Source organism: Petaurus breviceps, unplaced genomic scaffold (assembly GCF_028583685.1).
Source record: "Petaurus breviceps papuanus isolate PSGF00001 unplaced genomic scaffold, PetGlider_PUasm1.0 185, whole genome shotgun sequence".
Classification (NCBI taxonomy): Eukaryota; Metazoa; Chordata; class Mammalia; order Diprotodontia; family Petauridae; genus Petaurus; species Petaurus breviceps.
This window is the reverse complement of record NW_027185797.1, coordinates 17,693,410-17,716,617: the sequence shown is the minus strand read 5'-3', so window position 1 is coordinate 17,716,617 and position 23,208 is coordinate 17,693,410. Positions and strand designations below refer to the sequence as shown.

The 23,208-nt window shown below is 45.0% G+C and overlaps 2 protein-coding genes across 4 annotated transcripts in view; one reads left to right on the top strand and one right to left on the bottom strand.

Moving 5' to 3' along the window:
• Nucleotides 1-2,486: 2,486 nt before the first annotated feature.
• Nucleotides 2,487-11,211, bottom strand: OXSM (3-oxoacyl-ACP synthase, mitochondrial). 2 transcript variants are annotated; one of them, XM_069088517.1, is made up of 3 exons: nucleotides 9,546-11,211; nucleotides 6,862-7,873; nucleotides 2,487-3,447 (listed from the first exon to the last, which is right to left on the bottom strand). In XM_069088517.1, the coding sequence occupies exons 2-3, from the start codon at nucleotides 7,842-7,844 to the stop codon at nucleotides 3,045-3,047; spliced, it is 1,386 nt and encodes a 461-aa protein (XP_068944618.1). In that variant the 5' UTR covers nucleotides 7,845-7,873; nucleotides 9,546-11,211; the 3' UTR covers nucleotides 2,487-3,044. The 2 variants fall into 2 exon arrangements, with proteins under 2 accessions (XP_068944618.1, XP_068944619.1); XM_069088518.1 differs by lacking the exon at nucleotides 9,546-11,211 and adding an exon at nucleotides 8,833-9,456.
• Nucleotides 11,212-22,713: 11,502 nt separating this feature from the next.
• Nucleotides 22,714-23,208, top strand: part of NGLY1 (N-glycanase 1) — a 51,687-nt gene continuing 51,192 nt past the window's right edge. Inside the window, exon 1 of one of the 2 annotated variants that reach the window (XM_069088516.1) lies at nucleotides 22,714-22,953. In XM_069088516.1, coding sequence (XP_068944617.1) covers nucleotides 22,814-22,953 — 140 coding nt within the window. In that variant the 5' untranslated portion in view covers nucleotides 22,714-22,813. The remainder of the gene's footprint in view (nucleotides 22,954-23,208) is intronic. The other variant, XM_069088515.1, reaches the window with a different exon arrangement.

The following is a 23,208-nucleotide window of genomic DNA, read 5'->3' as shown; positions in this document are numbered from 1 at the left end:
AAGGTCCAAAATTTCAAATCAATTTATTATTTTGAACTCTCTACAACTTTAGTATCTCAGGATGCTTTAAACAAGCTGTGAGGGAGCCAAGATGGCAGCATGGAAGCAGGAAAACTCCCTGTGCTCCCCCCATAACCACTTCAAATACCTATAAAAATGACTCTAAACAAAATTTAGGGCTATGGAACCCACAAAGTGACAAAGAGAAAAAAATCTCCCACTGAAGATGCAGACTTTGGGAACAGGGAGTGCGGTCCAGACTCTGCCTCCAGAGGGAGAAGCAGCTAAGGCGAAGCAGCATGCTGCATGGCTGCTTCAGAGCTCCTGGCCTGCAGATTGAGCGGGGACCAAGAACCAGTCTGAGGGGTAATCGCTCTTGCTTTAACCTGCTTGGATCTGGATTGCTATCTAGAATGGAGGGTCTGGGGTGTGTGACCAGTTGCCTGAGCCACTGGAGGCTTCAGAGAGGGCAGCCAACTAATAGCTCCAGCAGCTGTGAAAACCCCAGCAATTTGGGACAAAGCTCTCTGGAGCGGAGTTCTACTGTGGCAAAAAGCCCAAAAGTCAAGTAACTGAGTGACAACATGAGCAAGCAAAGGAAGCAAAGCAAGCACAACAATCCGACTTTGGATTCCTTTTTTGAGGACAAAAAGGATCAAAGCATGGAACAGGAGGAAGACAGCAAAATCAGAACTCCTGCAACAAAAGCTTCCAAGAAAAATATGAACTGGTTACAGGCCATAGAGGACCTTAAGAAGCAGATAAGAGAAGTGGAGGAAAAATTGGGAAGAGAAATGAGAACGATGCAAGAAATTCATGAAAAGAGAGCCAACAACCTGACTAAAGAAAATTAGAGCACCGGCTCCAGTGTCGGGATGACCTGGGGATCAAATCTGGGCTCCGATACTTAGCACCACACCCAGAAATAACTGGCTGTGTAACCTTGAGCAAGTTACTTAACCCCGATTGCTTAAAAAAGAATAGATTAACTCAAATGGCAAAAGAGGCTGAAATAGACAATAAGGAGAATGCCTTAAAAAGCCAAATTTTCCAGATGGAAAAAGAATCTCAAAAGCTCACTGAGGAAAATCATTCCTTCAGAATTAGATTGGAGCACATGGAAGCTAGTGACTTTATGAGAAATCAAGATACTATTAAACAGATCCAAACAAATGAAAAAATAGAAGGGAATGTGAAATATCTCATTGGAAAAACCACTGACCTGGAAAACAGATTCAGGAGAGATAATTTAAAAATTATTGGACTACCTGAAAGCCATGATCAAAAAATAAGAATCTAGAAGTCATCCTTCAAAAAATTCTCAAGGAAAATTGTGTCAATGTTGTGGAACCAGAGGGCAAAATATTGGTTGAAAGAATCCACCCATCACCTCTTGAAAAAGATCCCAAAAAGAAAACTCCTGGGAATATTATAGCCAGGTTCCAGAGTTCCCAGATCAAGGAGAAAATATTACAAGCAGCCAAGAAGAAACAATTTGAATATTGTGGAAACACAACCAGGATAACACAGGACCTGGCAGCTCCTACAGTGAGGGATTGAAGGGCTTGGAATATAACATTCCAGAAGTCAAAGGAGCTGGGATTAAAACCAAGAATCACCTACCCAGCAAAACTGAGTATCGTGTTTCAGGGGAAAATATGGTCATTCAATGAAATAGAGGACTTTCAAGCAATCCTGATGAAAAAACCAGAGTTGAATAGAAAATCTGACATTCAGATACAAGAAGCAAGAGAAGCATGAGAAGATAAACAGGGAAAAGAAATCATAAGGAATTTATCAAAGTTGAACTATTTACATGCCTACATGGAAAAACGATAATTGTAACTAATGAAACTTTTCTCAGTATGAGAATAGTTAAAGGGAATATAAATGTGTGTGTATATGTATGCATGCATACATACATATATGATGGAGGGGAGGGCAGGTTGGAGAGGGGAGGGAAGTTAGAAGCACCTACTTTTGAAAAGGGGCAGGATCAAAGTAGAGAATAGAACAAGTGGGGGGCAGGATATGATGGAGGGAAATATAGTCAGTCTTTCACAATATATCCACTATGGAAATGTTTTGCATAGCTACACGTGTACAACCTATATTGAATTGCCTATCTTACCAGTAAGGGTGGGTGATGAGGGAGGAAGGGAATCTGGAATTCAAAGGTTTAAAATAAAATGTTTAAAATATATATATTTACATGCAACTGGAAAATAAGATATATGGACACTGGGGTATAGAGATCCATCTTGCCCTACTGAAAAATCAGAAGGGGAATGGAGGAGGATATAGGAGAGAGCAGATCTGGGGAGGGGGTATACAGTGGGATCGATGTTTTGGAGTGGTGGGTAGGGAAAAGATGGGGAGAAAATTTGTAACTCAAAATCTTGTGGAAATGAATGATATAAACTAAAAGTAAATATAAAATTTAATTTAAAAATAAAAATAAATAATTTTTTAAACAAGCTAGGAAACCTGTTTTAACCAATTTTTTTTTAATTAGCTGCCACTTTAGCAAGTTTTTTCAACAATGGTATAAGTAATATTTAATTTTCCAATAAAACACATCATGAAGTAGCTCCCTGAGAATTAAGTTGCCATACTATTCTGTTTAATTTGGTGTCCTCTTTCCTAAGAAGCAAACTTAGTGTTGAAGAGACCATTATTAATCTCATGGAGAACATGCAATAGTTGTGGAAGAATAAAAAATATCTAAGGAGATCAAGATAGTTGTCTTTAAATATTTGTACAGCTAGTCTGTGGGAAAGGGTCCAGTCTCATGCTGGGGGTTCCAAAAGACAGAATTAAGGTCAATGAGTAGAAGTCTCAAGGATGTAGATTTCAGCTCAAAATAAGGAAAAATAAAAAGGAAGATGAAACATGAGAAGATGTCTGTAGGTGATTGAAGTCCCCAAATCAGAAACAACAAGGAGAGACCCCACGTGTTTATCCATATATTATGTTATTTCTTTATCCAGTTGATCATCATTGGTATCAAGCATCTGTGTTAAGGTACACACAAAATATACATGCTACATGCCAGAAATACAGAGGGTTGCATTTGTCCCACCAAAGCCAAAGGAGTTGGTCAATCCAATTCGTCTATTTCCTGTCTTCCATTCCTGGGCTGTCAGTGGGACATAATTGAGGTCAAACTCAGGTTCCAAGCAGTCCAAGTTGAGGGTGGGTGGCAGTGTTCTATGGTAACAAGCCAAAGCAGTAAAAGCAGCTTCCACTGCTCCAGCCGCTCCTAACAAATGTCCTGTGGCTCCCTTGGTGGAAGACACTGAGAGGGAATAAGCATGCTCTTTAAAGAGCTGTTTGATGGCCTTGTTTTCAGCAGCATCTCCTAGAGGTGTGGAAGTAGCGTGTGCATTGACATAGGACACATCTTCGGGAGAGATGCCTGCATCTCTGATCGCAGCAGCCATACATCTAATGAAGTTAAGAAAGATGTTTCATTTGGTAAATTATCAAAAATAAATGTCCCCTGTCTAGAATCACACTTTTATTAGTAAACACAAAATATGCATCTGTATCAGATAGCGATGAAAATGATACTCTCCTTTAGTAATCTCTTTAAAGAAGATAAATTTGGGTTAGAAACTCACTTTATCTTTAGGATGTATGGCAAGATTCCTTCATATTGATTGACTAAGATCTTCCTGTACATAAACCTAAAGAATTAGATTTAACAATCCTTAACAAAATAATAGTGGCAAGTGCCACAGAAGATAAAGAGTTGCCCAACGTCACATGTCCAACTCAGATAGGTTGTATGATTCTGGGCAAGTCACTTAACCTTCAGTCCCCCAGGCAGCTCTAAAACTCTGATTTGGAATGTATTTCCTTATTTGCATTGATGGAGGAAATTTACACACCAAGAATTCCTTTACACCTATGAGATAAAATTCAAAATATATACATATGTATCATATGTGTATGTATAACACCATGTATGACCTTAAGCAAATTACTTTTCTCTTCTCAGTTTCCTAATGTGCAAAATGAAGGAACTGTACACACTGACACTATATGCTAACTAAAATGAATTTGTGTTTTTTTCCTGGGAAAAGTCCATGGCCTCAGGTCTAGCAGGAAGGGAGTGGAGGGAGAGAATACGCTTTCTATAGTACCTACAATGTGCCAGGCACTGTGCTCAGTGCTGAACAGAGCACACCGTCTTTGCTCTCATCCAGGTCAATGACAAAATCATTAAATTAAATTATATATTTAGTGCCATACCAATTAATTTACCAAAAAACTACTTTATAGAGCTAGAAAAAATAGTAACAAAATTCATTTGGAAGAATAAATGGTCCAGAATATCAAGGGAATTAATGAAAAGAAATGCTAGGGAAGGTGGACTAGCTATACCAGATTTCAATCTGTGTTATAAAGCAGAAGTCATCAAAACTACTTGGTACTGGCTGAGAAACAGAGGAGTGGATCAATGGAATACATTAGGCATACGAGATTCAGAAGTCAACGACTATAGTAATCTCTTATTTGATAAACCCTAAGACCCCAGTTTTTGGGATAAGAACTCACTATTTGACAAAAACTGCTGGGAAAACTGGAATATAGTATGGCAGAAACTGGGCATAGATCATTATCTAACACCATATACCAAAATCAAGTCTAAATGGGTGCATGATCTAGGTATAAAGGTTGATACTGTATGCAGTCTCAGAAAACAAGGAATAGTTTACCTGTCAGATTTGTGGAGAGGGAAATACTTTATGACTAAACAAGAATTAGAGAACATTATAAAATGGATAATTTGGATTACATTAAATTGAAAAGCTTCTGTACAAACAAAGCCAATGTAACCAAGATTAAGAGGGAGGTGGGAAATTGGGAAAGAATATTTACAACCTATGTCTCTGATAAAGGACTCATTTCTAAAATATACAGAGAATTGAGTCAAATCTATAACAATACAAGTCATTCCCCAATTGATAAATGGTCAAAGGATATGAACAGGCAGTTTTCAGAGAAAGAAATTAAAGATATCTATAAGCACATGAAGAAATGCTCTAAATCTAAATTAGAGAAATGCAAATCAAAACAACTCTGAGGTACCACATCTCACCAGTCAGATTGGCTAAGATGACAAAACAGGAAAATGACAAATGCTGGAGAGAATATGGGCAAATTGGAACACTAATGCATTGCTGGTGGAGTTGTGAACTGATCCAGCCATTCTGGAGAGCAATCTGGAATTATGCCCAAAGGGCTATAAACAATTTCATACCCTTTGACACAGCAATACCACTCCTAGGGTTATATCCCAAAGAGATCATAGAAGTGGGAGATAGACCCATATGTACAAAAATATTTATAGCTGCTCTTTTTGTGGTAGCAAAGAATTGGAAATTAAGGGGGTGCCCATCAACTGGGGAATGGCCGAACAAGTTGTGGTATATGCATGTTATAGAATACTATTGTTCTATAAGAAACGAGGAGCAGATGGACTTCATATTTACCTGGAGAGGCTTATATGAACTGATGCTGAGTGAGAAGAGTAGAACCAGGAGAAAATTGTACACAATTACAGACACAACGTATGTGTGATGACCAACTTTGATAGACTGGACTCTTCTCAGCAATGCAGTGATATAAGTCAATCCCAAAAGACTCATAATGGAGAGAATTGTCTATATCCAGAGAAAGAACTAGAAAGAACTGAGTTTATATCCAGATTGAAGCAAACTGCCTGTTGTTTTTCCTTTTCTTGTTTGGTTTTATGTTCTCTTTACCATTTTTCATTCCATCTGATACAATCCATCTTTATAACCTGACTATAATGTCTAATGTGCAAGTATTTACAGATCCTATACTTGACTATATGCCGCTATGGGGGGAAGGGAGGGAGGGAGGGAGACAAAATATGAAACTCAAGGAATTGTGGAATTGAATCTTGTAAACTAAAAGTAAACAAACAAACTAATAAAAATTATCTAAAGACAAAAAAAAAGTGAGGCCCAAACACAGATCTCTGGGGAACTCCACTGGGGACCTCCTGTCTCACTGACACTGAACTATTAAAAACTACTCTGAACCTGCATGAATGGAGGGAACACCCAGAGAGAGCACTAGAGGCTTCAAAGCCTTCATTTTTGGACAATGAATAATGTAGCCCATAGATTGCCAGGTTTTCAAGTAATTTTTGAAAAATATCTTCATTGAAGACAGTAAAGCAATCTTAAAAAGGTGAAAAGTAAATTTACCAAAGTAAAAATAAAGCTATGCTAAAATTTTTTAAATGTTTCTGCTACAAAGAATATCACCTGTAGCAGCTTTGCCTTAGTATTCCAAGTATGTTTTCTAATTTTTTTTTAAACAACCAACCAACTTCTTTGGCCACAGACTCTATCACCTGCCAAGCACCTTCTGATTTGGGGGCTGCCTGTGACCCTGTCAGGAAGGCAGATGAGAACAGAAAGAATGGAGGCCCCTATGCAGAGTGTGATTTGAAACATAATGAAATCTCTTCCATGCCCCAGCCCAGCTGGCTAAAAACATCTCACACACCAGCTCACCACTACATATGAAATTCCTAGCCTTAAAATTTACTACTTGAAAGTCTCTAAGTGTATTTTTCTTGAGTTACAGAATAATATTATGTGGGAGGGCTGATAAAATATCAAGGATTCATTTATCTAATTAACATATTACCTATTTACTCTCAGATAGAAAGAGAGCTCAGACCTGTAAGCATGGGGCAAAAAACAAATAAGCTGGGATGGAATAAGGTCCCATCTGGGGTCTCTGGGTCCCCACAAAGGGGGTGGATGCTGAAGATTAAAATGGTCTTAGTTGAGGAACAAATGTGAAAAGCTCTACCTTACAGCCCCTGCTCCTTCTGGATCGGGTGCTGTTATATGGCCAGCATCCCCTGAAAGGCCATAGCCCAAGATTTCTGCATAGATCCTGGCTCCTCTCTGAACAGCATGTTCGTATTCTTCCAGCACCAGGACAGCGGCTCCTTCTCCCATTACAAAACCATCTCTCTTTGGATGGAATGGGCGGCAAGCCAACTTAGGATCAGGGTTTGTGCTCAGAGCCCGAGCCCTGGAAAATCCAGCCAGAGACAAGGAGCTGATGCAGGCATCTGTTCCTCCAGCCACCATCACGTCGGCATCTCCATGCACAATAAATCTGAAAGAATCTCCCAAAGCATGTGCTCCTGTGGTACAGGCAGTTGATACAGCATGATTGGGTCCTTTGAGTTGGTAACGGATACTGACTTGACCAGCTGCCATGTTAACCAGGATCTTAGGGACAAAGAAGGGGCTGACTTTGTTGTACCCTTTTGTCTGAAACATCATAGCTGTGTCAGAAATCACTTCCAGGGGAACCATTCCCATACCAATAGCTACACCGGCATTCCTTTGGTCATTTTCTGATTGAGGATGCCAACCAGAATCTTTGATTGCTAACTCTGCTGCTCCAATGGCCAAGATGGTGGGAAAGGACATGGATTTAGCTTCTGATCTGGACACAAAGTTTTCTTCATTAAACTGCCCTTCATCAGCCCCTTTGGGCACATAGGCAGCAACTTTACAAGGGATATTCTTATACTCTTCACCCTGCAGTGAAACAATGCCACATCGTCCCTGGATGAGGCGATCCCACACCAACTGAGTTCCGATCCCAAGCGGAGTTACTAATCCAATACCAGTGATCACAACTCGCCTTCGACAGTTAGCTTGTGGCACAGCACACAAAAACCTTGGTTTACTTCTAGCTAGCCATGGCAGTAACCTGGAGAGCAGAACGCCACCACGTGTCACTTTCCTCACCTCCTGAAAACAGTATGGCGACATGGTGGCCACAGGACGTGAGAAGCTGGCTCCTGAAACAGACCAGAACAAAGCCGTGAAGCGGCTGCTTCAAGCCACGTTGCAATGACACCAGTAGTCAAAAGATGGTGCTTTAAGTGAATAGCTACAGGCATCTCACGAGGAAGCCACCTTATGGGGTTTAACTCATTCCTGCCTGCTGGGCTGAGATTAAGGCCGTGGTCACTCAGCTAGCAGGCCTCGGAGGCCGCCCTGTGGACATAGATATCGTGCGGCTTACCTCTCTAGAAGAGGAGTTCCTAACCTTGGGCCCATGAACTTAAAACAAATTTATAACTGTTTAAGTTGTATCAGTTTGCATCCTGTGAGCGTTCTGGAAGGGAGGCTGAGGCCGGCCCTGCCTGCTCCAGTCCCACTGAGGCCAGGGCCAAGGGCATCGCCGCTACCCCAACACAAGGCATCATTCTGGTTCTCCTCTGAAGGAGGACAAGCGCCACCCGCGCACTTAGAAGAGGAGGCACAGAAAAGGCTAAAGATGCCTATCAGGAGGGGCCCGGAGCCGGCGGGGTAACCCTGGAGGCCGAAGCGGCTCGGACCTCGGACCCCGCCCTAGTGCCATCTGAGCTTTGCCCGCTGGCGGGAGCCACATGGAGGCTGCCCACACCGGGAAGTCACAGGCAGGCCTGAACACAAAGAGCATGAAGGCCGCTGCGGGGAGCCCTGCGCCCCCATGCCACGTCCCCCCCAGTGCTGCCCGTGTCTCCTGCGCCCCGCAGGGGGCCCCCTGCTCAGGCCGCCCTGTGCCCCCCACGGTCTGGGGCCCTCCCGGGCTCCGGGCACTCCGCACAGACTGCGGACACATCCTAAGCTCACTGAATCCGAGAAGGTCCCGCTATGGCCCCCCAAGACGGGCCGGGTCCCAGGCGTGCCCCAAAGTTCTCGGGTTGCCGGGTAAGGCCGCATGAACGAGCCGGGCAGGACCGCCCCCCCCCCCCCGGGTCTCCCTGGGCACCTCGGAAGGCTTCGGACTCTACATCTGGGTAAACTGAGGCTGGAGGGCCGCCCGGGCTCAGACACGCCCACGAGCCTCTCGCTGCTATTTCACCACATCATGGAGACGACCAGCCCCGGAGACACTGGAGTGGGAGCACTTTCCAAAGGGGGAGCCTGGGGCGGGAAGGGGTCTTGGCATCACAGATTACTGGCTGGGGGGGGCTCCTCATTGTACAAGTAGCTGAGGCCCGAGGCGACCTAGGCCTTGACACTCCGGGGTATTTTCATTTTGCAAAGAAGGAAACTGAGGCCCCGAGAGGAGAGCAACTTTCCCTGGGTCCCTGGAATAAGAAGAGTCGGGGCAGATTTTAAACCTCCTCTACCCTACGGCTGCCCCACAAAACCGCGGAGGCTAGAGCCTCCCCTCAGACAAAGGAAGACCACGCCTGTCTGAACAGGAACCCCGACAGAGGTCACGGGGCGGGATCTAGCTGGTGAGGTCACACCCCACGCCTGCGCGTAGGAAACAAAAGACCCGACGCCTGCGCGGGGACAAAGGCTCTCCGCGTCTGCGTAGCTGCGCTGCCGGAAGCCTCTTCCAGTGGCTAGGCCGCACATGCGGGGCTCGCCTTTGGGCCGAGGCGGAAGGGTTTGGGGGAGCGAGGACCTCAGAGTCGCCTCTTTAAGAGGAAGGAGAGAGGGAAGAGGAGCACAGCTCCCGGCTCCCGGTACCTGGGTCCGGCCTCGCGCCGCAGCGCAGCCACAATCTGCCTCCTTTGGATGACGCGATACGCAACGCCCCTCCCCACTCCGCCCTGGCCTGGTGGAGAGATGTGGGCGGGGCCTTGCCCTCCTTTTCTCCCTTCCCCCACCCTCCTTCTCTGGGCTCCAGGCCTGCGCTGTGGAAGGAGAAGACGCGTCGCGTGAGGCTACGTCACTCCTCCTCCTGCGCTAGTGTTGCGCATGCGCGTCCCGCGGCCCAGTCAAGAGCAGCCTTGCAGGCTCGGGTGATGGGAGGGTCTGGCATTGGGGCAGCCTCTTTCTTTTTTTTAATATATTTTAAATGCAGTAGCTGTTAAATATAATTCGACCCGATTGTACTCATCAAGCATAGGAGCATAAATTTAGATAGATCTTAGAGGATACGGAGCCCAACCTCATTTTGCAAATGAGGAAACAGACACAAGTAAATGCCTTTTTCCCAGAGCACCCTGGGCTACAGATTCTATCAGCTGTCAATCAGCTTTGTCTACGCCGGGCGCTAAGAGACTTGCGGTGTATTGGGCCTGTCCTGCTCCCTCGGTACCCTTGGGTGCATAGTGCAGGGACGGGGCCTGCCCGCACCGCGGGAGGCGGCCCGAGCTGCAGCTCCCGCCACGCTCGCCCTGCACCTCCCATAGCCGAGGCCGAACCGTCTCCGGGGGCACCGGCACGGAGACCCACCGCTCTCCTCCACGGGACGCGAGCCAGGCCGGCCACCACGCCGCAGAGCCGCGGTCCGCACCCCAGACCCCTAAAGGGCTTTTACTGCCCTTCGGAGCGCTCTTCCAACGCTCGTTCTTGGCAGTTATGAATTATTTGGCATGACCGTAAAAACGGCTCCCTAGGAAATAACAGTTATCAGCCAAAGACGACGGATTGAGGAACCCCGCAGGGATGGTCGAGATGTCCCTGGAGGATCTCGATAATCTGGTGTATGGTCTCGCTGCAGCCCACCTGGTGTGAGCCCTTCCAGATTTAAACACCGGAATGGATAAAGAAGACTTTCAGAGTTGTTGACCTAATTCTAGCCTTTTTTTGGTTCCGTGTCTCCCGAATAACAGTCCTTAGGACCATCTCTCTAGCACAGTTCTGTAGTCAAATGCTGCAGTCTCTTCCCCCACTCCACGTGGCTCTCCTCTGGGCTGCTTCAGCCCGTCAGAGTCCGTGCATCCGATGATTCGCATCACGAAACATCCCTAGAGCGGGACTGGTATTTCAAAGGTGGGCCTTTGTCTCAGGGAGATGTGAGGATTATTAAAAGCAGTGCAGGCTCCCAGAAACCCCATCCTTTTTCCTCTTGTTCAGTTGTTGGCCCCATTCACTGTGTATCCGCAGGATCTGTCAAAGATACCGGTACAAAGAAATGGGCTCTGAGGGTTATCCGACCCATTGTCACTGCATCATCTGAACAATGGAGACAGTTATTCAACAAATTGTATAGTATCGTCTGGACAATAGACATTCTTAAGCCAATTGATTTTTCTTCTGGACAGTGAGGCCCAAGTTGTTAGTTTTGTTTTTTGTTATTGTGGATCTGATTTAGGAGACTCCTCCCGGAAATGGCATCCGCAAATAGGAGCACCTTGAGCTCCTTACTACGTGCAATCTTTTCTCTTTGGATTGTGTATTAGACTTCCTCCGTGACTGTGGGCCTAAATGGCTATATTTTTTTTTATTATAAAAGTAAATTAATTTTAATGGATAGGAAGTACCCAGCTGCTACTTGTCCTCATTCTTGTGCATCAGTGGTCCTCAGTGTGGATGGGCATCAATAGGTATCCCTGAGATCCTTTCAAAGATCTATGAGGTCAAAACTATTTTCATAATAATATTCAGCAGTTTTAAATTCCTAATATAGTAAATGCTGACAGATAAACCCCACATAAACAAAAACTCTTTGGGGGGATCCTCAGTGATTTTTAAGAATGCAAAATGGTTCTGAGGCCAAAAAGCTTGAGAACTATTTCTATAGAATGTTTTGCCACAAAAACAAAAAACTATAGTGTTGGTCTTTTTCCCCCAGGTTTCCCAAGTGTTTCACAAACTTACTTTAAAATTTTAGAACACACTTACAGGTAATGTTCATTTATCATATTACAAGATAATATTGGACAAGAAGTAACGAATCAGTTAAGAAAAAGAAGTCAAGAATGAACAAATAGCAACTTCATTTTATTCCAGATTCTGATTCCCTTCCTTGTGGGAGGGGGGAAAATACTGTAGCATTTTCAGTAACTCTGTGTAACCAGAATATGTCAACAGATGTCTGTGTCTCCTCTGAAAAACAGTTCAGTACATTTCAGTACCATAAAGGCAGCTAAATGGTGAAGTAGATATCATACTGGATCTGGAATCAGGAAGACCATAGTTCAGAGGCCACTTCAAACACTCACTGTGCAATCTCTCTGTACCTCAGTTTCAACAACAGCATTTATCTCGGGATAATATTTATAAAATACTCTGCAAAACTTAAGGTGCTATATAAATTTCACTGGTTTCTAGGATTACAGAGACCTGGATTTTAATACAGTGTGACATTAGTTGTGTGACCTTGGAAAAATAACTTTACTTTTCTGGACTTTAGTTTCCTTAACTCTAAGATAAGTAGGAGGAGGTGAAAATGCTCAGATATGTTTGTGTAAAATTGTATTACCTATATAGTGTAAAGTTAAAATTCATGAATATTATATTGAATTCAGATAATTTACAGTCTATCTCTATATATTCTACTCCTCTACTAACTTAACATTCTAATTAATTTGGTCCACTACTTATTCCCCAAAATACATGTTCCCCAACCTTTTCTTACTCTAACCCAAATGACTACCCTATGTAATGTCAAGGGAATTTGAAGATCTTCCCTGCCCCTTCATAAGCCTACTCGATCACATGGAGCGCACAGTGGGAGAAGCTTGCCAAGGGGTGGAGCGCCTAGCCTGAGTGAGAGAGGGAGGATTTTTGCCTTCTGGAACCTGTTTGTGGAGGCTTGGGAGTGTCAGTACTCCCTGCATTGGCAATGTATATAGTCTTTTTGTTACTATGATGGCTTTGGCTTTCCCATGTTTGAATAAATGTTTTAGTTTCATGTTCAAGGAAGAGAGTCTGTTATATCTTACAATTCAAACCTGGGAATATGCCTGCATATTCATAGCAGCTGCTATGGGTATCACATTTGCAAAATACGCTGTTCTAATCTCTTATTTTTTCCCCAATAAAGTCTTCCAATCCTATTCACTGCCTTTATCTCTCCCTTCTCTCAATTCACACCCACTTATTTAGTAAATGCATATTGCCTTGTGTTATTGCTTAAGTATGGGGAAGGAGTTAATCAGGGGATGCCTGATTAATAGAATTCCAAAATCCATTTAATTAAATTACAGGGTGTTTAATTTTGAGGGACTTTTTTCCAGTATGTAAGGGTGTTAGATTTTTGAGTAGCTTCAGCTGAGGACTGGCAGAGAAAAAGAACTTGTCTCTTTTTGTGGATGGCCACAGTGCCCTTTTCCTGCATATTCACTGATGTGGGAAAACAGAGGAGACAGGATTTCACTGACCCCAATTTAATCCATCAGAAAGACTGTCAGCTCTTAGCAGTCAGCTCTGGAGGAAGGACTGAACTCTTGAGGAAGTTTTGAGGACTGTCCTGTGCCCCTTTCTGAATGCAGTAAGTTCTGGAGGGGATCTTCCCTCCAAATCCTGGCAGTACTGCAGCAGGATCTTGACACAGAAGCACATGGTGACAGATGTGTTTGTACACAGCCTGAGAACTGAAGGAGGTTGCTTCCCAAGCCCCAACCTTTCATGTCCAAAGAATCTAGAATAAAGACTGGCACTTACAGCTGGGATCTAGTCACTAAGGAGATGGTAGGCCTCAGAGCTAAGAACTAGAGAGAACAGAAGTGGGAGGTCTTCTCATTGGTCCCTGACTAGAGGTCACAGTTCTTTTAGAAGGAGTATAACAGCACTTTAGCCAAGAACTTCAACATTAAAAATGCTGTTTTCCATTAATAAATGTCAAATTTAAAGAAAATTCATAAAAAAGAGAGCAAGAAAAAATACAAATACAATTTAGAAATCACAAATCAGCACTGATCCATACAGGGATTTTTTTGGCAGCTCAAAGCAATAATGTTTAAAGAAAGATTAGGAGGTAGTTTTAATCTTCATATTTATGGAAAATTACTATTTGGGATATAATGGCCAACTTTTCATTGAGGACAAAAGGGGCAAACATGAAAAATAGGGAAAGAAAGAGGTGAGTTGAAAATAAGAAAGACCTGCTTGCACGGGGAAAAGACTGCTGGATTTGGAACAAGAAGGCCCTGAGTCTTCAAACCCTGGCTCTGCCATTCTCTGTCTGTGTGGCCTCAGGCAAGTCACCAGTTCTCTCTAGGCTCAGTTATCTCATTTGTAAAAAAAATGAGGGCTTAGACCACCTAGTCCCTTACAATTCTACATCTGTGATCCTAATATTGAGACTTTTTACAAAAAATCTTAATGGATTTTCAGCTGTCTTGAGTGATTTAAACTAGAAGCAATTTTATACAAACTTCAGAATGAGGAGAAACTTATTAAATAACTTACTGGACAATTCATAGATGAGTTATTCCTATATTTTCATGGATTACATGGGATTTCCACAAGGCAGAGAACCGGAAGAGAAAGGATCCTGATCTGGATTTAATACTCTGAATCTAGGCCCAATCTCATTCATGGCCCCCAGATTTATATCTCCAATTGTCTACTGGACATCTCAAACTAAATGACCCATCCCATGCTTAACATGTCCAAAACTGAACTCCTTATTTTTCCCATCAAACCCTTCCCTCTTCCTAAGCTCCCTATTACTGTCGTGGAGGGCACCACCATCTTCCCCATTATCCAGACTCACAACCCAAGTGTCCTCCTCCCCTTCTGTCTCTTACCACCATATCTAATTGTTGGCCAAGTTACAGTCATTCTACCTTCATAACTTCTCTCATATAGGTCCCCTTCTCCCTGACCTAGTGTAGGTCCTTATCACTTTATACCTGGACTACTGCAATGGCCTGGTAGTTGGTCTTGCCGTCCTGACTCTTCCTCTCCTCCCCTATCATCCACTCAGCACTCAAACTGATCTTCCAAATGCACAAGTCTGACCACATTACCTCTTTGTTCCATAAACTTCAGTGTTTTCCCATTAACCTCCAATGTCAAAAATAAAATATTCTGTTTGACTTCTTCACTGCCTGGCCCTTCCCTGCCTTTCCAGTCTTCTTACATCTTATTCCCTCCCCAGCTTATTTCACCCCTTCCAAAGTGCTCTGTGATCCAATAACACAGTCGTCCATGCAGTTCCTCAAACAAAAAACTCCACTGCTCAACTACATACATTTTCATCGTGTCTCTCGTGCCAGGAATTCTCTCCTCCTCATCTCCACTTCCTCCATTCCCTGGCTTCAAGTCTCAGCCCAAATCTTACCTTCTTCAAGAATACTTTCTCCATCCCCCTTAATGCTAGTTCCTTCCCTCTGTGATTATCTCTGATCATCCTATATTTTTGTTTGTACACAGTCATTAAGTAGGGAGTAGTAGGGAGTAGAGACTGTTTTCGTTTATCTTTGTATCCCAGCGCTCAATTCAGTGCCTGACATACAGTAAGTGTTTAATAAATGCTTGTTGATTTGGATGGATTTTCTGTAGAAAATCTGTGCAAAGATTTGAATAAAAATCATGCAGGATGAGAGGAAGTAGACTGAAATCTGTGCCCAGAGAAGAGGTACCCACAAAGATGAGATCATAGACAGCGGTCCACTGAAGTTTGTCCTTCCACTGAAACAGTTTGCAACCCTTCCTTGGTAGCATACATAGTTTTCAAAAATTGCTGTTATACCAGGCTCTCCCATTGGGAGCAAGATACTTTAGCTTAACTAAGAGAGGGGTCTGGATCTCCCTCTAGGGGAAACTTCCCTGACATCTGAACACTTCCAGCTTTTTTCATGTGTTCCCAGAGGCTTTTTCTTCAGCAACCTGACATGAGGTTAGCCTCTTCCATCCTTTTGATAGCCAAAAGTGCCTCTAAGCTAGAAGAGTCTGGAAGGGGATTGAAGAAGGCTGGAGCCATTCTCACCAACCCCTTACCTGAATCCTCATGTAGAACAGGACATTCACCTCCACCAATAAGGAGAGTCCCACACCAAGGGGACCGGAGTTACACTAATGAATAAATACTGGGCAACGTAGCCATCCTCTCAATACTTAGCTGGAATGGTCAGTGGAAGAGAATCCTACAGACTATAACCAGGCCCTTAACATAAAGCCTGTCCCTCCTGGTCAGACTTGCTGTAGCTTGAACTCTACTAGTCTAGGCTTCAAGATTCCAAGTGATTATCTCTATGAGGAGGCATTTCAGTAGGATTTTAGTAGAGGTGAACTTTAGTGCAACATAGCTCACTTGGAAAATAACAACCAGAAAATTGGAGAGAATTCAACCCTGGAAAGTTCAATCAAAAAACCTATTCATCATAATCATTAAAAAAAAAAAAGTTACCAGCAAACAGAGAGCATTTGAAACCACTGAAGTATATTACATGGTTGAGGACTTTGGTAAGAGAACTGAAATAAAATCCCTAATAGGAGGTACCTTAACAAGAAATTTCAAAAGGAAATATTATGACAACATTTAGAGAAGTAAATCAGACTAGTATTGCATTTTGGAAGGTCAAGGTCAGGAAAAGGGTTCAAAAGTATAGTCAAAAGCTATAGAAACATTTGGGAAAATTAGGAAGGAGTAATGTCCTTCAATTTTGTTGTAACACTCCCTCCAAATGCAATACATGCCTCAGACATCCATCCCTTTGGGGAGACATAACAATTTAGCTGAGAAACCTTTGAAACTTTGATGTTACATACATCACATAAGGGGAAAATTATTTTGGATTGGGAGACTTGGAAAAGCCAGAATTTTAAGAGAGACCAAGCAAGAGAAAAAGGGATGGCCAATGGGAGCCCCTAGAGCCTCAGATAGGAGGAAAGCTGACTTTTTAAAATGTCCCTTGATTCCCAACCCTTGTCCCCTAGGGACTGCTAAGAGCAGACATTAGGATCATTCATTTCTTGGTTGATAAAATCTTGCTGGCAAGTTAAAGAGCCCATTTGTTTCTGTGTCTTCTGTTATCTACCCTAATGTGTATAACTCCCGATTTATTATTTCTTACTTGGATTATCTTTGTTCCATATGTGTAATTATTTTTTGTCTTTTGTGTATCACACATTAGTAGAAGGGAGCATAAGCTACTATCTTCCCCCTTACAACAGTCAAGGAAAATGGCTCTTATCCTCTATCCCTAAAAGTTCATTGTACCTCTATACTCTAGTAGATGACATATTTCTAATCCACTACCTTTCCTGGAAATTGGAGAGTAGAAAAGTGAGAGCCTAGTCAAGGCCCTCCTCCTGCCCCACCCAAAGGTAGAAAGCACCATGTCCCTAGAAATAAGGAGTGGGACATCCTAGATCTTATCTATCCTTGTAACCAGGCCTCCCTCAGTCCCTGTGGCCATAGTGTAATCTCATTACACTGGTAAATGGAGTTCATTAATAATCATGTTTTCAGGGGTGGCTAGGTGGCACAGTGAATAGAGCACTAGCCCTGGAGTCAGAAGGACCTGAGTTCAAATGTGGCCTCAGACAATTAACACTTACTAGTCATGTGACCTTGGGCAAGTCACTTACCCCAATTGCCCTTCCAAAAAAAAAAAAGAGAGAAAATTTCATGATTTCATTTCAGTGATATCATAGGACAGGAAATTGGATTAAATGAGGTCAGATTAAATATTCCTGGAAAAAAAAAATGGCATGGCATTGCTATGCTGTGGTTGTGGCCTTCAAAAAGGTGGTGAGGTCACCCGTAGGGAGAGAGAACAGGGAAGTGAGAACTAGAGTATTCCTTTGAGGGGATTCTAAAAGTTGTGAGTAATTCTAAAAGTGTGGGTCATTTTATTTGTATATCAAATACATAAGTTATACTTCAAAGAAACAAAGTACAGTGGAAGCCAGTTTTTTAGCCAATACCTAAATAAAACTGCTTAGTATGGGTACAAGAGAAAAGTTGGAAGGTTCTTTTGGTGAACCAGAATTTAGTTCTGCAATATTTTGCCTAACAGGTGCAAAAGGAATCAAAGAAGTTCCATGTTTCTTATTTTCTATCAGAACACAATAAAATCTAGAGGGAATTGGGAGATGAGAAAAGGCAATAAAGTCTGGGTCACATGGGAACAAGGAGATGAGCCAAGAACAGCCTTGAGGTTGGTGAGTGCTACAACCAGTCCTAAAGACCAATTTAAAATTCACACCCCATTTATTCCATTCAGCCTCCATAGAGGAAATCTTGGAGTAAGAAGAGAAAATACTTGTCAGATTCAAAGGAAGTTGATGTTCCAGATGTAGAGAGAAGCATGAAGTTGGACAGGAATAAGAGATAAACTCCATTTGAACAGAGCTGACAGAGTCTGGCAATAAAAGGAGAAACTTTGTCTTTCTAGGATGATGGAAGGTTAGAGACAAAAGGGGACATCAGCAGTATCATTCTGTACTTCCCTGAGAAAACTGGTGCCAGTGGCAGGGATACTGGGGATGACAGATTACAGTAATATCAAGGGGAGAAAACTTAGTCTAAGACTAGAGATTTGTTGTAGGGACAGAGTGGAAATAAGATGCATGTAATTTTGTGAAGGAAAAAAATGACAGGATTCTATGATGAACTGGATGTAGGATGTAAAAAAAAGTAAAATGCTAGGGACAGTGAAATTCAGTTTGCTAAGGTGCGGTTACTAGCTTAAGCCAGGGGGCTGAATTTGAATCTTAACTCTGCTACTCACTGCCTCTGGAATGGGCAAAGGACAAGCTCCAGAGGATACCTCTTCCTCAATTATAAATAAGGGGGGTGACTAGATGACCTTCCAGCTTTAAATGCTCTAATGCATTCATCTGAGGAAAAGTCAATTCAACAACAAATTTATTAACTGTAACAAAGCACTTATCAGGGGAAGATACGTAGACACAAAAATAAGGGTTTCTGTGCTAAAGAGTTGATAATATAAGAGGAAAGATATGTCTACAAACCATAATACATATGCAAGACAGCCATAAGCTTTTCATTATACGCACTTCTCCACAAAGGGAGAGCAAAACCCCTTCCGACCCTGACAAATGGCTAATACGAGTTGCTGTGGACTTATAGTTCATTGCCTGATGGCCAACCTTTGGTGATGAGCATCTCCAAACACAGCTGGGCTGGTCCTCAGATGACATAATCTATTGCCTACTCATACTTAGAATCTTTCTGGCTCAGTAGGATTGAACAAAGCCTGGACTCTGTTGTCATAGTCTTTGCAAGTTGACATTATTTTCCATTTCATAGAGAGGAAACAGTAAAAATTTAGTAGGTCCCACAGTTTCTGACTAGAGAGATGCTGTAATGGGAATGCAAATTTGGAAGATCTTCCCTGCCCCTAGGCTAAAGTGCACCTGAAGCCTGGGGTGGGAGGCTTGTTTTTCAGTAGATACTTCTTGATTGGCCAGTGAGTCAATAAGGTTGTTACATTCTCTGAGCCAGGAAAAGGCTATACAAGCCCTGATGTGAGGCTTTGTTTTGGGGGCTCACTTTGAGAAGTGTTCTGTGATTTGATCTGTATTCTGGGAAGCCGTTGTCCAGGGCCCCCCCGGCTTTGAAAAACCCAGATGTGGAAACCCAGATGTTGACTGGGTATGGATGTAATGGTTGGACAGTTTGGAAATCTGTCTACTTGATCTGTTTCTGTCTTGATAATTCTGCCTGTATACTTTGAAGTTCGGGGTGCTGACCTTTTCCCCTGAACAAGGTAAACGATATTATGTCTGACTGATTAAAGTAAGCTTGTTAACCCATTTTGAGTTGCTTTCCTTTATCAAAGCAGATCCAAGAACCTGTATGGGCAGACACCCTGGGGAAGCCGGGGTGCTTGCTGCTACAGATGCTTAAAATTATACATATATACAAATATCAATATGGAAATGAAGAGGTGGGAGAGTGAGGGGTAGGGGAGAGCTACACAAAAATGTGGAATATTCATCATATTAAGCCTCTTTTCTGAAGTTGAATGATACCACTGACAGATTATGAGGTGATGTTGAAAGAAGGAAAAAGAGTATGAAGTAGAAAGAAAGGTAGTTATTAATTTTTATTCATTACATGTGGCATGGGGCCAAGTTTTGTGGCCTTTTGTGTTTTCTTTGGGGTTTGGGTGGTGGGGGAGAATCCAGAACTCTAAGGATGGAAGAACTCCCGTCAGGGAAACTCTTTCCACCTATACAAATCAGTAACTGTAATTTGTAGTTTTGGAATTACCTGGGGCACTAAGAGGTTAACTGATTTAGCCATATTCACACAGGTAGTACATGCCACAGGCAAGATTTGAACCCAGCTTCCAGATTACAATGACAACTTAAGCATCATCCGTGGTTCTTGGACCACATGATCACCCAAAAAAGGGAGGCATTGGGTGGGATATTAAAAAGCGGGACAAAACCTAAGAAGTGCACACTGGGGAGAGAAGTTTGCTGAAGGTAATCAGAAATGACAAACCAATTCGTTATTAAGTCCTTTCAAGCTAAAGGAAAGATTACAATGACATAAGGAACAAACAACTATCTATCAGGGTAGGAATTTACTGTGGGAATCATGTAGTCAACAAATGACTACTGTGTGACAGGCATTCTGCAGAGCTGAGGATGAAAAAATCAAAAGGAAATAGTCCCTGCCCTCCAGAAGCTTACAATCTATCAGGGGAAATCCCATGGACACAAAAGAAATATAAAATATATAGGCAGTCATTTGGGGAAGCACCTGCAGCTGGGAGGGACTCAGAAGAGGCTTCATGGAAGAAGCCCTCCCTAGCTCAGCTTTGAAAGTAATTATGGATTCTCAGAAGTAGAAACGAGGAAGGAATGCAGCTCGGGAGGTGAGGGGCAGCCTGTGCAGAGGCATGGAGACTGAAAATGCAATGTGAGGGTTAGGGAAGAGCACGTAAACCAGCTGGGTAGGATCGTAGAGCTTGTGAAAACGAGAGTCCTGTGCCTCGGAAGGGTGTCGTGGAATCACAGACTTAGAGCTAGAAAGGATTGTGGAGGCTGTCTGCCTTCAGAAGTCATCGACATCATGCTACAGATGACAAACTTTGGCACCGAAAAGTTGTGCCATGCTCCAGTGTCTGAAGGAGGATTCAGATTCAGGTTAGCTGCAATTCTCCTTGATGTCAAGTGGTCTAGATGGAGAAAGTGAAGGAGTCTGAATTACAGAGGTGCTGGTATCTTATCCTATCATCAACAGGGAGATACTAGAGTTTATTTTTGTTTTTTTGCTGATGTGGTCAAACATGTGCTCTAGGATTGTCACTCTGTCAGCTCTGAGGACAGGCTGGAGATTAGGAGGCTGCTGCAGTGCTCAAGATGAGAGGTGAGAAGGGGGGCAAGTTTGGAGAAGCAGCCAGATGTTGGAGATGCTGTAAGACTTAGCCGCCCCTGACTATCAGGAATGGGGAAGACTGAAGGGCTGAGCATGACTGAGGGTGTGAACCTGGGTGACTGGAAAGGTGGTGGTGCTCTCCAAAGAAATAGGGCAATTAGGAAGAGGGTTCGGTTCCAGGAGAAAAGCAGCAAAGTGGGTCATGTTCAGGGTCACATAGGCAGCTACAGAACACCCAGTGGGACTTGTACCTGTGGATGAAGGATGATGGCTCAGGAAAGAGATGATGGCCAATATAGGTGCAGAAGTTACCTGCCCCAATAGAATGACTGAACCCCTGCCAGCTCGAGGTTAGAGGCCATCGAGAAAGAAGAGGACCCAGCACATGCAATGCACCCACAGTCAGAGGGCAGGGCCTGAAGGATGACCCCACAAAGGAGGCAGGTGGTAGCACTCATCCCTGTACTGGGGCATGGTGGTGATAACAGATTCTAGAGACAGAGTGAAGGCAAACTGGTGAATTCTAGAACTGATGCTTGGAACGGGTGAGAAAGGGTGGGTACAGAGATCAAAACTCGGTGTAGGAGGAGCAAAGCTTCCTAGCACATGGTTGGTGAGAGTGCTTTCTGAGTTCCTTAGCACGGAATAGGATCAAATCAAGAAAATTATAAAGGGGGTGCGTTTATATTATACATGCACACATACATATATGTGTTCTGCATGGCTTACTTACATTGATCGTATGTGGATTTAGAGCTGGAAGGGACGTCGGGAAGGGTCTAGAACAGACCCTCCATCTGATAGAGGAGACTGAGGATCAGGAGATCTCACGGGAGATCGATGACCCGACATTTACTCTCAGACCAGAACCAAAGCTTCCCCCCCACAGTCAACAGCTGGGTCACTTTCTGATCCAGGCTCTAAGATGCAACCAGAGAAGGGCTTCTCCGGGGGCTCTCCCCGGGTCAGGGTGCAGGGCGGAGGGGGAGAGAAGACGCAGCAAACGCGGGTCTGAGCTAACCTAACCTGGGGCTCAGGCCCAGCAGGGAGGCCGCGGGCTCTCCATCTGGGCACAAAAGGGGAGTCCCAGGGACACTCGCGGGTGTGTCGGCCCAGGGCTCCCAGCAGAGCTGCTCGGAGGCAGGGGCATGCCGGCCGTGGGGCCACTGGGGGCGGAGGGAGGGTGCAGGCCGGGGCCCCGGCGCAGGAGCCCGACCCGGCCGAGCCCCGGGGTGCTGGGGCACCCTTAACCAAGCCGGCCCTGACGCGGGGGCCACAAAAGTGACTTAAGACAGGGAGCGGGGCCGGGGTCTGCCTGGCGCCTCCCAGCCAGGGCCGCAGAAAGGGCCCGAGGAGGCCTGGCCCGCCACGTGGCGGACAAAGGAAAGGTGGCTGCCCGGGGCCGCGGTCAGAGGCCCCCCCAAGCCCCGGGGGAAGCGTCCGAGGCCGGGGGACCGCGCACGGGCCCCCGGGGCTCAGCCCAGGCCCGGCGGGCGCCTCTCCCCGCGGGGGGGCGCGGACCCGGCGGGGGGAGCTCCAGCCAGGCCGGGGGCGTGTCAAGGACGCGCCCTCACCCGCGGGTGGCCGGCAGAGCCGAGCGCGCGTGGCCGCGGCTCGCTCCATCCCCGGCGGGCCGGCGGGCGGGGCGGGCGCCTGCTCAGTGCAGGGGGCGGGGGCCGGAGGAGGAGGAGGAGGAGGAGGAAGAGGAGTCCGAGCCGGAGCAGAGCCGGAGCCGGAGCGGAGCGGAACGGAGGGGATGGCTGCCGCGGCCGCCGCCGCGCTCGGGCCCTCGGCGCCCGCCCTCTCCAGGGCCGTGTCGGAGCTGTGCCAGAACCCCCGCGAAACCTTCCTGGAGGCCTCGCGGCTGCTGCTCACCTACGCCGACAACATCCTGCGGTAGGACCCCCGCCCCGCCCCCCGGCCCCGGCGCCGGCTCTGGGCCGCACGCGGCCGCCCCGGGGGGTCCTGGCGACGCCCACCCCGCAGCTGGGCACTCGTGGGGGAGGGGGTCTCGCTCCTGCCCCAAACCCGCAGTCATCCGTGACACGCGGGAGCCTGAGCTCGGGGCTGCGGCCGGGGGCGGGGTGAGGCCTGACCCGGACCGTGTGCCCTCCTCCCGCCGGGCCGTGCTCCCCCCCCCCCCCCCCCCCC

What these genes read in the sequence shown, in the direction of transcription:
- OXSM (XM_069088517.1), bottom strand. Translation starts at nt 7,844, where the DNA reads ATGTCGCCATACTGTTTTCAGGAGGTGAGGAAAGTGACACGTGGTGGC. An exon ending in GAAGGAGCAGGGGCTGTAAG is followed by an intron (nt 3,448 to 6,861) that starts GTAGAGCTTTTC and finishes TAACTTCATTAG; the next exon opens with ATGTATGGCTGCTGCGATCA.